Source organism: Medicago sativa, chromosome 7, assembly GCF_051527215.1.
Source record: "Medicago sativa cultivar Bolivia chromosome 7, Bolivia_mono, whole genome shotgun sequence".
Taxonomy (NCBI): domain Eukaryota; kingdom Viridiplantae; phylum Streptophyta; class Magnoliopsida; order Fabales; family Fabaceae; genus Medicago; species Medicago sativa.
The window spans coordinates 91,802,920-91,814,628 of record NC_140755.1 but is presented as its reverse complement, the minus strand read 5'-3'; the positions used below and the strand labels follow the sequence as shown (position 1 = coordinate 91,814,628).

Sequence of the window (11,709 nt, the reverse complement as noted above, 5' to 3'; positions counted from 1 at the left end):
CTGTAATTTAATGATTCCTTAATATTTGTGCAATTACTTAAAACATCAAAAGAAAAGGAATGGAGCGAGTATATGGTTCTTAAATGAGACTCTCATCACAGTAGATTATTTTAGTAATTACTTACTGTACGTCTCCTCTAAATTATTTTAGTAATTACTTATTGTACGTCTCCTCTTGGAGATGATAGATGGATTACTTTGAGTTCATTAATTTCCTTTCAGACAGAACTAGTCCAAACCCAACAAGTTGCAATGCTCTATACGTAGATTTCATAGGTTTCAACTTTGAGGAAAGATTCCTAATAATGTAAAATGAGAGGTGAGGTATCTAATTGTGTGAAGGGCACTAGACAACACAATACAGTTGATGATTTCAAAACTTTTGTATTACTTAAAGTGACAACGAAGGGAGGGAAGAGGGTTCATTTCATGTTGGTAGTAAGTGCGTTGTTTTAGTTGTGAAAATAGTCCTACATCGCTTAGTTGAAACAAACATGGAATGTTTATATTACGCTAGCGCACTTCAACTAATGTCCCTTTGGGGACATCCGATAAAATTGAAACGATATAGAGAAGTTTAGTATGACCCCTGCGCAAGGATGACACGCACAAATCGAGAAATGGTCCAATTTTTTTTTGCCTTTTTTTATTTAATGTCACACTCATTTCTTATTTTTCTTCTATATCTGGCACAATTAATTTAATTTAGTTTCACAGTTTTATCTTAATTGTACTCATAGTAATTTGATATGAATCGTTCGACTTCAATTTATTAGTGTCAATTTCGATTGGCATGATTTCAGTTTATCTTGTATATTACTTTATTATTATTTTCGACTCTAAATGTGTTGCAGAACTTTGTGTACGACTAACCATTGGTTCATATTAATGATTTTTGTCGAAAAAGTGTTATCTTGGATGTTGTATTTTTATACGCATAAACGAGTTTTCAAACGATGATATTCACTCTCTAAGTGGAGAATCTAAAGTTCGAACTCTGATCACTGCATGTTAGAATGCATTGTCCCTATCAATTGAGTTATACTTACGGAGATGTTTCTAATAGTTGCACTTCTAACATTACCCTTCAATTAATTTAAAATGTTTTTTTTTTTTAATAAGCATTTGAACAATAACAAGTATGAAATTTTCTGTGATTTAAACTACATATTATATATAGTTGGACTAACCGTATAGTTCTAACTTCCCAATGTATATAGCTCACTATATGGTTGGGTTAATCCTGGATATGGTCTTGTAATTACTTCACGATACATCTCTTAGAGTATAGATTACTTTGGGCTCATTAATCACCTTTCAGAACTAGTCTAAACACAAATTGCAATGCTCTACGTTGCTTTCATGGGTTTCAACTTTGAGGCTAATAATGTAAAAAGAGAGGTTATATATCTAATTCTGTGAAGGGCACTATACAACACAATATAGTTGATGATTTATAAACTTTTGTATTACTTTTACTTTAAAGTGACAACGAAAGGAGGGAAGAGGGTTCATTTCATGTTGGTAAGTAAGTGCGTTGTTTTAGTTTTGTAAATAGTCCCACATTGCTTAAATGAAAGAAATATGCAGTGTTTATATAACGCTAGCGCACTGAATGGCTTGTCCCTTCGGGGACATCCGATAAAATTGGAACGATACAGAGAAGATTAGCATGGCCCCTGCGCAAGGATGACACGCACAAATCGAGAAATGGTCTAAATTTTTTTGCCCTTCAATTTTCGTTCAGTTTCCCTCTTCCCCTGCGTTTTCCCTTTTGAACAACCTTATTCATCTCCATTTTAGGGTTTTTGATTGATGCAATTCAATTATTTTAGGGTTTTTATTTGCAGATTGAAGGTGTAATAGTGTTGAAGATAGCAAACAAAACCCTAGATGGATTAACGAGAAGATGAAGATAGTGTAGTTGCAGTGAAGTAAATCAATGCATGCTTAAGGCTATTTGTCTGTGGGTTATCTCACTTATGTAATTTAGGGTTAACTCTTTATATGGTTTGATTTTAATAGCTAACATTACACTCTCTTTGATTTTTAATCATACTATTTGCACCCTTCATTTAATGGAGTCATTCAGCTAATTGATATGTGTGTGTGAGTGCTAAATTTGTCAATAAAAAGCATAACTGTGAAGTAATGCTGCTAATTTTTCTGTTGTTGAATGTATTTTCATTATGATATGCTCTTGTTTATGATTTTTTGTGGTTAGTGAGAAAATTCTGATTCAGGAAACAAGTAAAGGAGAGAGTTTTGCAATAAAAAAGACCAATTATTTAAACTTTAGTAATCAGCGTGATTTCATGGCAGCTCACATTTCTATGTGTGATACTGAACATCTTTTGACCTTTGCTGCGAAGGTGGTTGACATAATCATCTGGCCTGTTATCATATACCAGTACTGGATTCACATTTACTAGCTCCCACGGCAAAAGCTCGAGCTGGTTTGTCTTCATTAAGTACTGGTCTTTCCTGTGTTGTGAGTTATATCTTCAATCTTGGGCGAGCTGAACAGGTACGAGCTGCAATTCCACTGACATGAGGACATGTCATTGAGGTGCCTAACATGATAGAGAAGTTCAGTCTTCTGGTGTACTCTGGAAGGCTTATCGGACCAAGGTTCTGGGGCCATGCAACAATAATGTTGACTCTTGGAGGAGCTGTAAAATCTGGTTTAAGGATTGAATGGTTTGTAAAACGTTGCCCTCTGTCTGAGAATCTTGCTAATGCTGGTGCTATAGACTTCCCTATTATTGTTTCTCCAAATTCAATCTGTGAAAGTGGCCGTGTTGTGGAGTTTATGTAAGATTTCAAGGGGATTGATTCATCAAATTCTACTAATCTTGCAGGCAAGAGTGCAAGACATGGACATCAACTGAATCTTCTTCCAAGTTAAGCTCTGTGTTTGTCAAGATCATAGCAGCACCACTTGCTTCATTCACAACTTCACCCTTTTCTGATCTTCCATTGACACCTCAATCACACCATTTTGCCTTGAACTTTGTTGTTTGGAAGAGACCCTTTGAGGCAAAATTGACTCTCGCCATCTCCACCAGTCAGCTAACCGGCTCAAGTTCTTTGCCATGGCTTGCTATTATGTTAACAGGATACATGGATTCTCCATATTGAACTTGTCCATTATCCATGTTCTGACGAGTGGTGAGATTGAGATTTTGGTGTTTTGGTAACCTTCTTGGTCGTATTCAACAACAAAGACTCTGTCATTCTTTGATAAATTGTGTTTGCGGCTTGTTATTTGATTTGGAGTGGAAAGTAAATGCTCGCTGCTGTGAGTGAAATTACTAACAAACTCAGCTAAAACGTTCACCATTGTTGCACCAATAGTGGTATCCCTTGAGCAATTGTTTCCAGATAGAAATCCATTTATCCATTTCCTGTCAAGTGTGCTTGCACCAATAGTGGTATCCAGGAGCCATTGTTTCCAGACAGAACTTTTACTAATAGTGGTACCACTAGTAATGTATCAGTAAGAGATGCCTAATACCTGCTGCTAGTAACAGTAGATTACAAAATTGACTATATTCTGGCCCAAGTGCTGTACAGATTGAGAAATTGATAAAGGACGATCGAAGAAGTTGGACGAAAGTTACATACAGCAGAAACCCTTTCCAACAGATTCACCGAAGAACTGTTATGTGAGAAACTGTAATGTGTGTATTATAATCAAAACTAGGCCATTAGCTGATTAAGTACATCATCGTCCAGAAATTGCTTCCGCGATGCTGATCATCAATGCATTCAGAGCATGCCAAATGTCTTGAATAATAAATTTTTTGAGCAAATTGAATAATATTTATGATTTATCGGTTTGTCAAAAACCATTCTAAACTTACAAATGATCATGGAAAAGTTTTTTAAAAGAGCTTTAAAAATTGAGATCTCAAAGTTAATTTAAATTTACATGAAAAATTCATAATTACTGTGTTATTCCAAATAAGTGAAGGTTATTAAGACATTTAGATATTCTTAAAATATTGATGATGCATATGTAGATCAAGAATCACATCCTAATTGACATTAAATATCCTCCGGCTCTTCAACTTTTTATTTGTTTTGGATACATATTCCAGTGTATTTAATGAAATTTATCTCAATACAAGGAAAAAGAAGAAAAGTATACATAAATACATGAATTAATGAAATCTAAAATTAAGTCCATATCAACCTTCCTCAAAAAAAAAAAAAAAATCCGTATCAACCTTGAGCAACAATCCAAATGTGAAGGACACCAGCTCACAACCGCAGAAAGCTAACTAAATCGTAAATCATGCCTTTCTTATTGATGTATATTGACGTCAAGAGCATATAAAAATTATGTATGAATAATCAAGCATGAGATGGTATCATATAAATAAATTGTAGATGTAGAGTCAGTCATCTGAAAGGTTCCACTGGTTCTGATTCTTCAAGAGAGTTTGCTTCTTGAAAACATTCGGCAGCTTCTGACATTCTACCTTCAGCCTTGTGAAGAATACCAAGATGATACCAAGCAGAAGCATTAGATCTGTTAAGCCGCAGTGCTTCCATCAGAAAGCTTCTAACAGCAGGATTTGATTGAGTACCGTCCCGTCTAAGAACCACAGCGGTTGATATCAAGCTAGGGATATGTCCGGGATCAAGGTTCAAAGCATCGCGAAAAGTTTTAAGAGCCTCTTTGTAAAGACCCTTGGCTTCGAGCATAGTACCTGTGAAATTGAACAAACAGGATAAAGCACAACATTGAGACCATTATGATGTTTGTCAACTTCCTTTTCCTTGTTGAAAAACCAGGATAAAATAAACTGGACACATTTACAAGCAACAAAGCTAACTGAGAGCATATAGGGCATCCTTAAATCTGGAATATAATATAAAAATTAGAATTTTTTGTGAGAAACTCTTATAAAGGGTTCCATAGTTTATTTCAGTAATTTGTGAATTATATGTTTGTTGCGGAAATAGGCTGAGGTAAATTAACTGTCATAATATTGAAATTTTGGAGTTCGGTAGACCTATTTGGTTTTATAAGTTGTGCTTGCTTCACAGACAAGCTCTGTGATCTCTTGGCAGCACACTCCTTCATCCAACTTATTACACAGCTAGCTGTAAACAGATATTATATCTTCAGAATTTCAAAAATATCTAGCAGTTCTTTTCAACTGATTCATTGTAGCCAGCTGACATTATTTTTTATTTTTTATTTTAAAAAAAGATAACTTAAGAGATAAACAATATCATATATTTACCTATTACATGACATCTAGAAGCAGAGTGTAGTTTGATGGCCTTCGATTTCGAAAGACACACTTCTGCATCATGCCACCGCGATAGACGTATGTATATATAAGCAAGGTCATGCCATGTTTCCATTTCCAAGTTCCTAGCATGATCTCTGTTGTCCTGTTACAAATAGTATGCGAAAAAATGGGTAAGTAGGTAGTAGTAATGATACTTCTGAAGTTTATGACACTAGCGAAACAAAATAAAATAACAGGGATAAATAAGGTGTGCAGATTAAATAGTATTTATCTTTAGAATAGGACCTAAGTCTTGGAATTTTCATACAAAAGTAGTTGGCTTAAATGAAACCTTCAAGAAAAATTATATGCATTCCGAAAATAAACCATATAAACTTCAATCATATCTCTATGGAGCACATTCATCATAACCCTATGGAGCACATTCATCCACCTAACTTTTCAAAATTTTCAACAAATAAATAACAAACAAAAAACAGTGACCTACTGATTGATTGCATCTAGAATCTAAAGTATGCACCTAAAAGAGTCAGCCATCCAACTATACAATCCGCTCTCACCAAATAGTTTAATAGATCTGCAGGAACATGTACATGATGAAATCAATAACCATCAACGTACACCAATTTGTTATGAATAAGTTCATATGCCAGATACATCTGGGTACTATGTGATTAGCTTTGAATTAGCATAGGGTACTATGTGATTCAAAATAGGGAGAAAGAGACACGGTAAATTTGGACTTAAAACCAGCCTGCTATGAGTATTGCCATAACATACTGCTGACTCTTCAAGAGCATAAATTCATCAACACCATATGGGCTTAAAAGGGAAGCCTGGTGCACCAAAGCTCCCTCACAGACAGGGCCCGGGAAGGGGTCCCGCCATTTTTGGTGTATTGTATGCAGCCTTACCCTATTTTTACACAAGAGACCGTTTCCAGGACTTGAACCCATGACCTATCAGTCACATGACAACAACTTTACCATTGCGCCAGCCAAAATTATTTCAACCAAATGATCTCTTGTTAAAAGAGATAATATCTGATATGCAGGAAGAGTAAATATGTAAACTCTGATTTTAGAATTAAGAAAATGGAAAAGTGGAAGATAAAAAAATGCAAAATCAGAATATAGAGTTCCTCTTCAGAATCTAAAGCACAATTAGAAAGAAAGCTCCGTCTAATGTTAAACATGCAGCAGACTCCAAACAATGTATATATAAAAAACTTTCCAAAAATTCTTCACAGTTTTACACATAAATAACAATGATTATCGCATTAATATGTGAAGTAAACAGAATTGCATGCCTTAAAATGAGTAGCATATTTAAACAGTTTCATTCTTCTCCCTTATAAATCCAAAGGAACTGATTTGACCCTGCTTTTTTTTTTTGTAAGATATTAAACCAAGTCAAATTGAATAAATGATGGCCATGTCTCACTACTACTCTCACTATGACTGTTACTAACTTGCTATCAACATGATCGGGCATTGATAAGCAAGACACAAGTTTCTGCAGCAAATAAATTTCACAAGTTTAAGGAAGACCACCTCCAATAATTTCTGACAATAACAAGAAGATAAAGGCCTATGACTCAGAATTATAAATCATGAAGCACAAAAATGAACGAACCTTATATAGCTTTGTTCTTGACCCAAAAGTTTTTCTCTGAACCAGAAGAATACCAAGAAGCTGAGTATACGTCTCAATAGCACCTGGCAACTTCTCCTGTGCAATTTGCAGTTTAGCTTTTGTTCGCAACAAATTTCCTTGATCCCATGTTCCAGTCCGATCCAAAGCAGCATCTACAATACCTTCAGCATCCAAAAACTGTTTTTGTGCTGATAATATTCGGGCTAACAATAACCAGCCTCTAATATTAGACCCAGCTTCTAAGCTAAGAAAGCGTTCTGCATAACAAAGTGCAGAATCCAACTTCCTTTGCTCTGCACATTCTAAACTTAAATAGTAAAGTACAAGAGGTTCCTTCATTTTGGTCATGGTGCTTGCAGTTTCTAGTGAATGAAGTGCCTCAGATTGTCTCTCAAACCTCTCAGAGTTAGAAACAGCAAATTTTGAGTATGTTGAAAGCGAAACACCGAGTAAGCAATTGGCTAGACTTTCCAACTGATTACATTTTTCAACCAAGTTCTCACGCACTCTGCAAGCATAGCTAACCCCATCTTTTGCAAGGTCAGGGTTCTCGCAACATATCTTAGAAGCCATTAACAAAGCAGGAACATGTTTTGGATCCTCACTGCTACTCAACAACTTTTTAAGAAGATTAAGCGCCACCATGTCCTTATCTGCTCCATAATAACAAAGAGCAAGGACATGGTACCTTTCTCTTCGATTGATAGTAACAGGGAGTAATTCTTCCCATTGGTTGGCTAAAGCTGTCAGATCCCCGGAAACCGATAGAGCAAATGAAAGGTGCTCCATTATTGAAGGATCCGACTCAATTTTATTTAGAGAGATTTTTCTTTGCAAAATCATTAAAAGAAGTATAGCTTCTTCAATGTTACTTCTTGGTACAAATGAACTGTCCATATGGGAACGAAGATCTGGGGGAATTTCTTCCCCTCCACTATATAGAAGAAAAATGGCAAATTCTTTCTGAATTTTTGCTGTAGTACCTGCATCAAGATTCCATCGATGAAGGAGTGCATTCCGATAAGACAAAATAACTTCACGTGGACAATCAGCAAGTTTCCATAATTCTGGAAGTAGCTCAACTGCCTTACTTAAAGTCTCCTGCAATTTACATTCGGAACCAAAGTTTCCAGGTAAGCCTTCCGGTAAAGAAGACTCAATCAAGTCCAGAATAATTTTGCATGTTTGGGCAGATTCTGCAAGAATTTTTTAAAATTTTATATCAGTAAACATTTTGGGTTCTCATAGCTGAAAACTTCCATTGAATTTTATAAACACTCGGAATTCAAAGGAAATGCCGGTCTTGATTAATTTTATAAAATCGGGTCAAATTGTCCAAAATGATGATTTTGTGCTAGGATAAGTAATGATCATCTCCTTTAGTCATGTTGTGAAATCAAGATCACTATTTCTTAAGGCATTTGTTTTACGATCTTGTGGTGGTTGACCTGAAGAATAAAAGTGCTAATGCCACACTGGAGCAGAATTGCAGTTGCCAAAAGAGAAAACAAGAAATTGGTGCTTCTCTTTGAAGCTAAAGCAAGCAGAAGGAAAAAACTACTTTAAGTCAAATTTGTTTTTGAGTAAAGTTTTGGAGGAAAAACAAATATTAAAATGATAAAATGTCACAGTAAGGCAAAACGAACACTATGTTCAAATAAGGAAGACGGAATATTTAACAGAATTATCAAGTTAAAAGCCAAGAGCAAATCTATGAATCAAACAATCAATAATGGTACCTTCAAACCTTGCAAGAACCTGCAAACATTTTGCCTTTAGCAAGATCGCCTCTAATAGTAATCCAGCTGTATGTATAGACATTGGTGGAGTAGTGTGATTCCGAGAGCGTCTCTTGGGGGGTTCTCTGCTTTTGGCAAGGAAAACTTTTATCTTAGGAGTCACAGCAGCTATGTTTATGCCTTCAAAAACATGCAAAGCGGCCTCTATATTTCCTTCCTGATATTCATATCTCCCTAACAAAGCTCTAGCTTCCTGCAGATTATAGGCATGTAGTGGATTCCATTAAGTCCAATAAATAGACCATCAAACAACTACATGCATCAGACATGATCCAGAAGAAATCACAGACCCAATTGAATACACACGTATACACATAACAGACTGAGGTAAAACGAACAAGTGTATAGAACAACTAATGATTAGATGTTAGGGGAACTCAACCTTCCACAAATAAAGGCAGGGACAGAAAGGTCAGTAACAAATTAATTTATATAACTATTAATAATATACCGAATTATTTTAAGGAATCGGACAGCGATTACGTAGTCTCTACAGTATAAGGAAGCACTTGGAACAACTTCGTTAGAGCTTATTTGACTTATTATATTCTTATGACACTAACTCTAGTATAAGTGTTTGAAAAAGTTCATAAAAACTACTTATGATATCCGGTGAGATTTTTCCAACTTCTTTCAGTAATTTCTCTCAGCTAGTTTATGCAAATAGTTAACCCTATATCCTCTTTGATTTCCATCCACACAGTTTTATCTTTCAAGTGAAAAAAAATGTCGGAAACACAAATAGGTTTTTAACATGCATTTTCAATTAAATTGTTCAAGGAGCAGTCTAAACAATAGAGCAAATCATAATATTACTTATGCAATAAACCATCAAAGAGCAAAGAAATCCAACCTCATAGTTCAAAATACCACTCTCACGCAACGACGATTCAGCTTGTTCTATGTTACCAGAATCCAGCCTCCTCTCAACCTGTCCATCTTGGCCAGAAATCCCACTTGCAGTCGAGGAATAATAATCCTTAGTTGCAAGAGATTCCGATGAATTGGGAACCATTGTTTCTTCTTCTTTAACCATCAGCTCCCCTGAGCAAAAGCACTTCATTATCTTCTGCAATCTCTTCCCCCGATTCCTATCCCTACTCCCCATGCTTTCTTTCTTCTCTCAAAAATCTCTCCACCACAGCTCTGTCACAAACATCATCACAGTTAAACCACAATCATAACCATTAACAACCAACCAATCAACACTGACACGTAGACACTAATAATAACTTGAGAAAACAAAAATACCTTAAGACAAAGTAATCACATGTGTCAGTGTCGATAAACAATTTGAATTAGATAACCGCTTAATTCAAACAAAAATTAACGTTGATCACGATGTTTCAGTAACTGGAAAACAAAAATTACCATGAATAACTATTATAATAAAAAACATTACCCTACGTACGGTGAATTCTGAAAAATTTACGATTTAAAATTTGAAATTGAGGTTAACTCTTAGAAGAAGAAACCTATACTCATATATGAGAAGAATTGAAATAAAAAAGACAGAGAGAGTAAATAAAGAATCGTCACCTTTGAATATTAGAGAAAGAAAAGGAAAAGCAAAGGATAAAAACAGTGAATTCCATTGCTGAATTTGAGAATCAATCAAAGCATTTGAAAGCTTTTTTTTTTTTTTTTGGGTTGTTAATCTTTTTCCTTTTTTGGGGGGATATTTTTTCCTTTTATAATTTGATTATTTCTGATTCAAGTAATAATAATAATAACTTTATTTATCTATTTATGTAAATAGATATGCTTTATAGCTTTATTTGTGTAGTAAAATGTCTGAGTGGAACTGGAAAAGGAAAGCGTAAGAGAGAAGATGATGAGTTTTATTTCCCCAGAAAGTAAGAAAAAAAGAAAAAGTGAGATCAGTGGGAATGGAACGGAATTGTATGAGGAAAGGAAAGTTCGTTTTGTTTCGTAGTGGGTCCCATTCTAAAGCCACGAGGGTTAATGCTTGCCACGTGGTATTAACTACATTCTATCTCATACATACCAACCAACTAACGGTACCATCTCTAATTCAATTTCGTTCATTTTTTTAAAAATGCATGAATTACACACCTTCATACATTATATACTTTTGTCATTTTTGTGATCCTACTTGGTGCAATATTGGACTTTACATATAAAACAAAAATAAAGATGGAATGTGAGGCTGGCACGCATGAGAAAATCTTGTGTGGACCAAGACCAAGAATTTTGGTTTGGTCACACACAAAGAGAGAAGAGAGAAGAGAGAAGAGAGAGAAGAGAGAGCACATGTAGAAGAGAGAAGAGAAGAGAGAGAAGGAGAAAAACTTGTGTGTGTGACCAAACCAAAATTCTTGGTCATGGTCCACACAAGTGTTTCTCGACACGCATATAATTAATAAAGGTTGCTATATGTTTGTTTACCTAAGGTGTTTCCTTCACGTGGAAATCCCTACTTTTATAAAGCTCTTTAATTAATACAAACCGTGCAGTGCAGGTTTTAAATGTGAGATCACTATTATTGCTGTTGGTATACGTGTGTTTGGTTCAGCTTTGAATATAATTGATTCTGACAGAATTGATTCTGACAGAATTGATTTATGTTTGGATACAATTATGTAGAATTGATTAAACAAACAGAATGTTGTTTGGATGATTTTGATCAAAATTGCTTTTGAATGTATAATTACTAAAATAGACATACCTAAAGGAGAATTGATAAAGAAGGAGAATTGATAAAGGGCAATAAAGGAAAATAATAGGTTGTAATAATAAAATATAAAATTTATTGGAGAATTGATTCTAGAAAAGCTCGAAGCTAGGATTTGTAGCTTCATGGAGAATTGCTTTTGGAGGATAAAAGCAATTCTGAAGAGCCAAACCAAACATGTTGGAATATTGTAGAATTGCTTTTGGACAGGGCCGGCCCATAGCCCGTCGAGGCTGGGCTATGTCACCGGGCCTTAATTTTTTTGGGGCCCAATTTTTTTTTTTAATAT

The 11,709-nt window shown here is 35.1% G+C and overlaps 1 protein-coding gene, 1 long non-coding RNA gene and 2 other non-coding genes across 9 annotated transcripts; 3 read left to right on the top strand and 1 right to left on the bottom strand.

Annotated features, from left to right (window-relative positions):
- The first annotated feature begins 532 nt into the window (after window positions 1-532).
- LOC146910246 (U6 spliceosomal RNA) lies at window positions 533-635 on the top strand. Its single transcript, XR_015020957.1, has one exon. It is a non-coding gene; the product is annotated as a U6 spliceosomal RNA (small nuclear RNA).
- An 878-nt stretch (window positions 636-1,513) lies between these two features.
- LOC146910244 (uncharacterized) lies at window positions 1,514-3,815 on the top strand. The gene is made up of 2 exons (XR_015018008.1): window positions 1,514-1,713; window positions 1,851-3,815. It is a non-coding gene; the product is annotated as an uncharacterized LOC146910244 (long non-coding RNA).
- Window positions 1,623-1,725, top strand: LOC146910245 (U6 spliceosomal RNA). Its single transcript, XR_015020912.1, has one exon. It is a non-coding gene; the product is annotated as a U6 spliceosomal RNA (small nuclear RNA).
- Window positions 3,816-4,022: 207 nt separating the features above from the next.
- Window positions 4,023-10,601, bottom strand: LOC146910243 (protein NPGR2-like). Of its 6 annotated transcripts, none has more exons than XM_085724268.1 (7): window positions 10,265-10,601; window positions 9,579-9,871; window positions 8,666-8,918; window positions 6,906-8,122; window positions 5,259-5,412; window positions 5,025-5,115; window positions 4,023-4,718 (listed from the first exon to the last, which is right to left on the bottom strand). In XM_085724268.1, exons 2-7 carry the CDS (start codon window positions 9,831-9,833, stop codon window positions 4,676-4,678), a joined length of 2,013 nt encoding a protein of 670 aa, XP_085580394.1. In that variant the 5' UTR covers window positions 9,834-9,871; window positions 10,265-10,601; the 3' UTR covers window positions 4,023-4,675. The 6 variants fall into 6 exon arrangements, with proteins under 6 accessions (XP_085580394.1, XP_085580396.1, XP_085580395.1 ...); XM_085724270.1 differs by having other exon boundaries at window positions 9,977-10,321; XM_085724269.1 differs by having other exon boundaries at window positions 10,128-10,321.
- Between the last annotated feature and the right edge of the window lie 1,108 nt (window positions 10,602-11,709).

Bases quoted from the DNA above. Each gene is read 5' to 3' on its own strand.
- LOC146910243 (XM_085724265.1), bottom strand. From the start codon at position 9,833: ATGGGGAGTAGGGATAGGAATCGGGGGAAGAGATTGCAGAAGATAATG. The intron at 8,919-9,578 runs GTTGGATTTCTT...TATAATCTGCAG, and splicing joins GTGGTATTTTGAACTATGAG to GAAGCTAGAGCTTTGTTAGG. The intron at 5,413-6,905 runs GTTCGTTCATTT...TATTTGTAACAG, and splicing joins CAAGAACAAAGCTATATAAG to GACAACAGAGATCATGCTAG.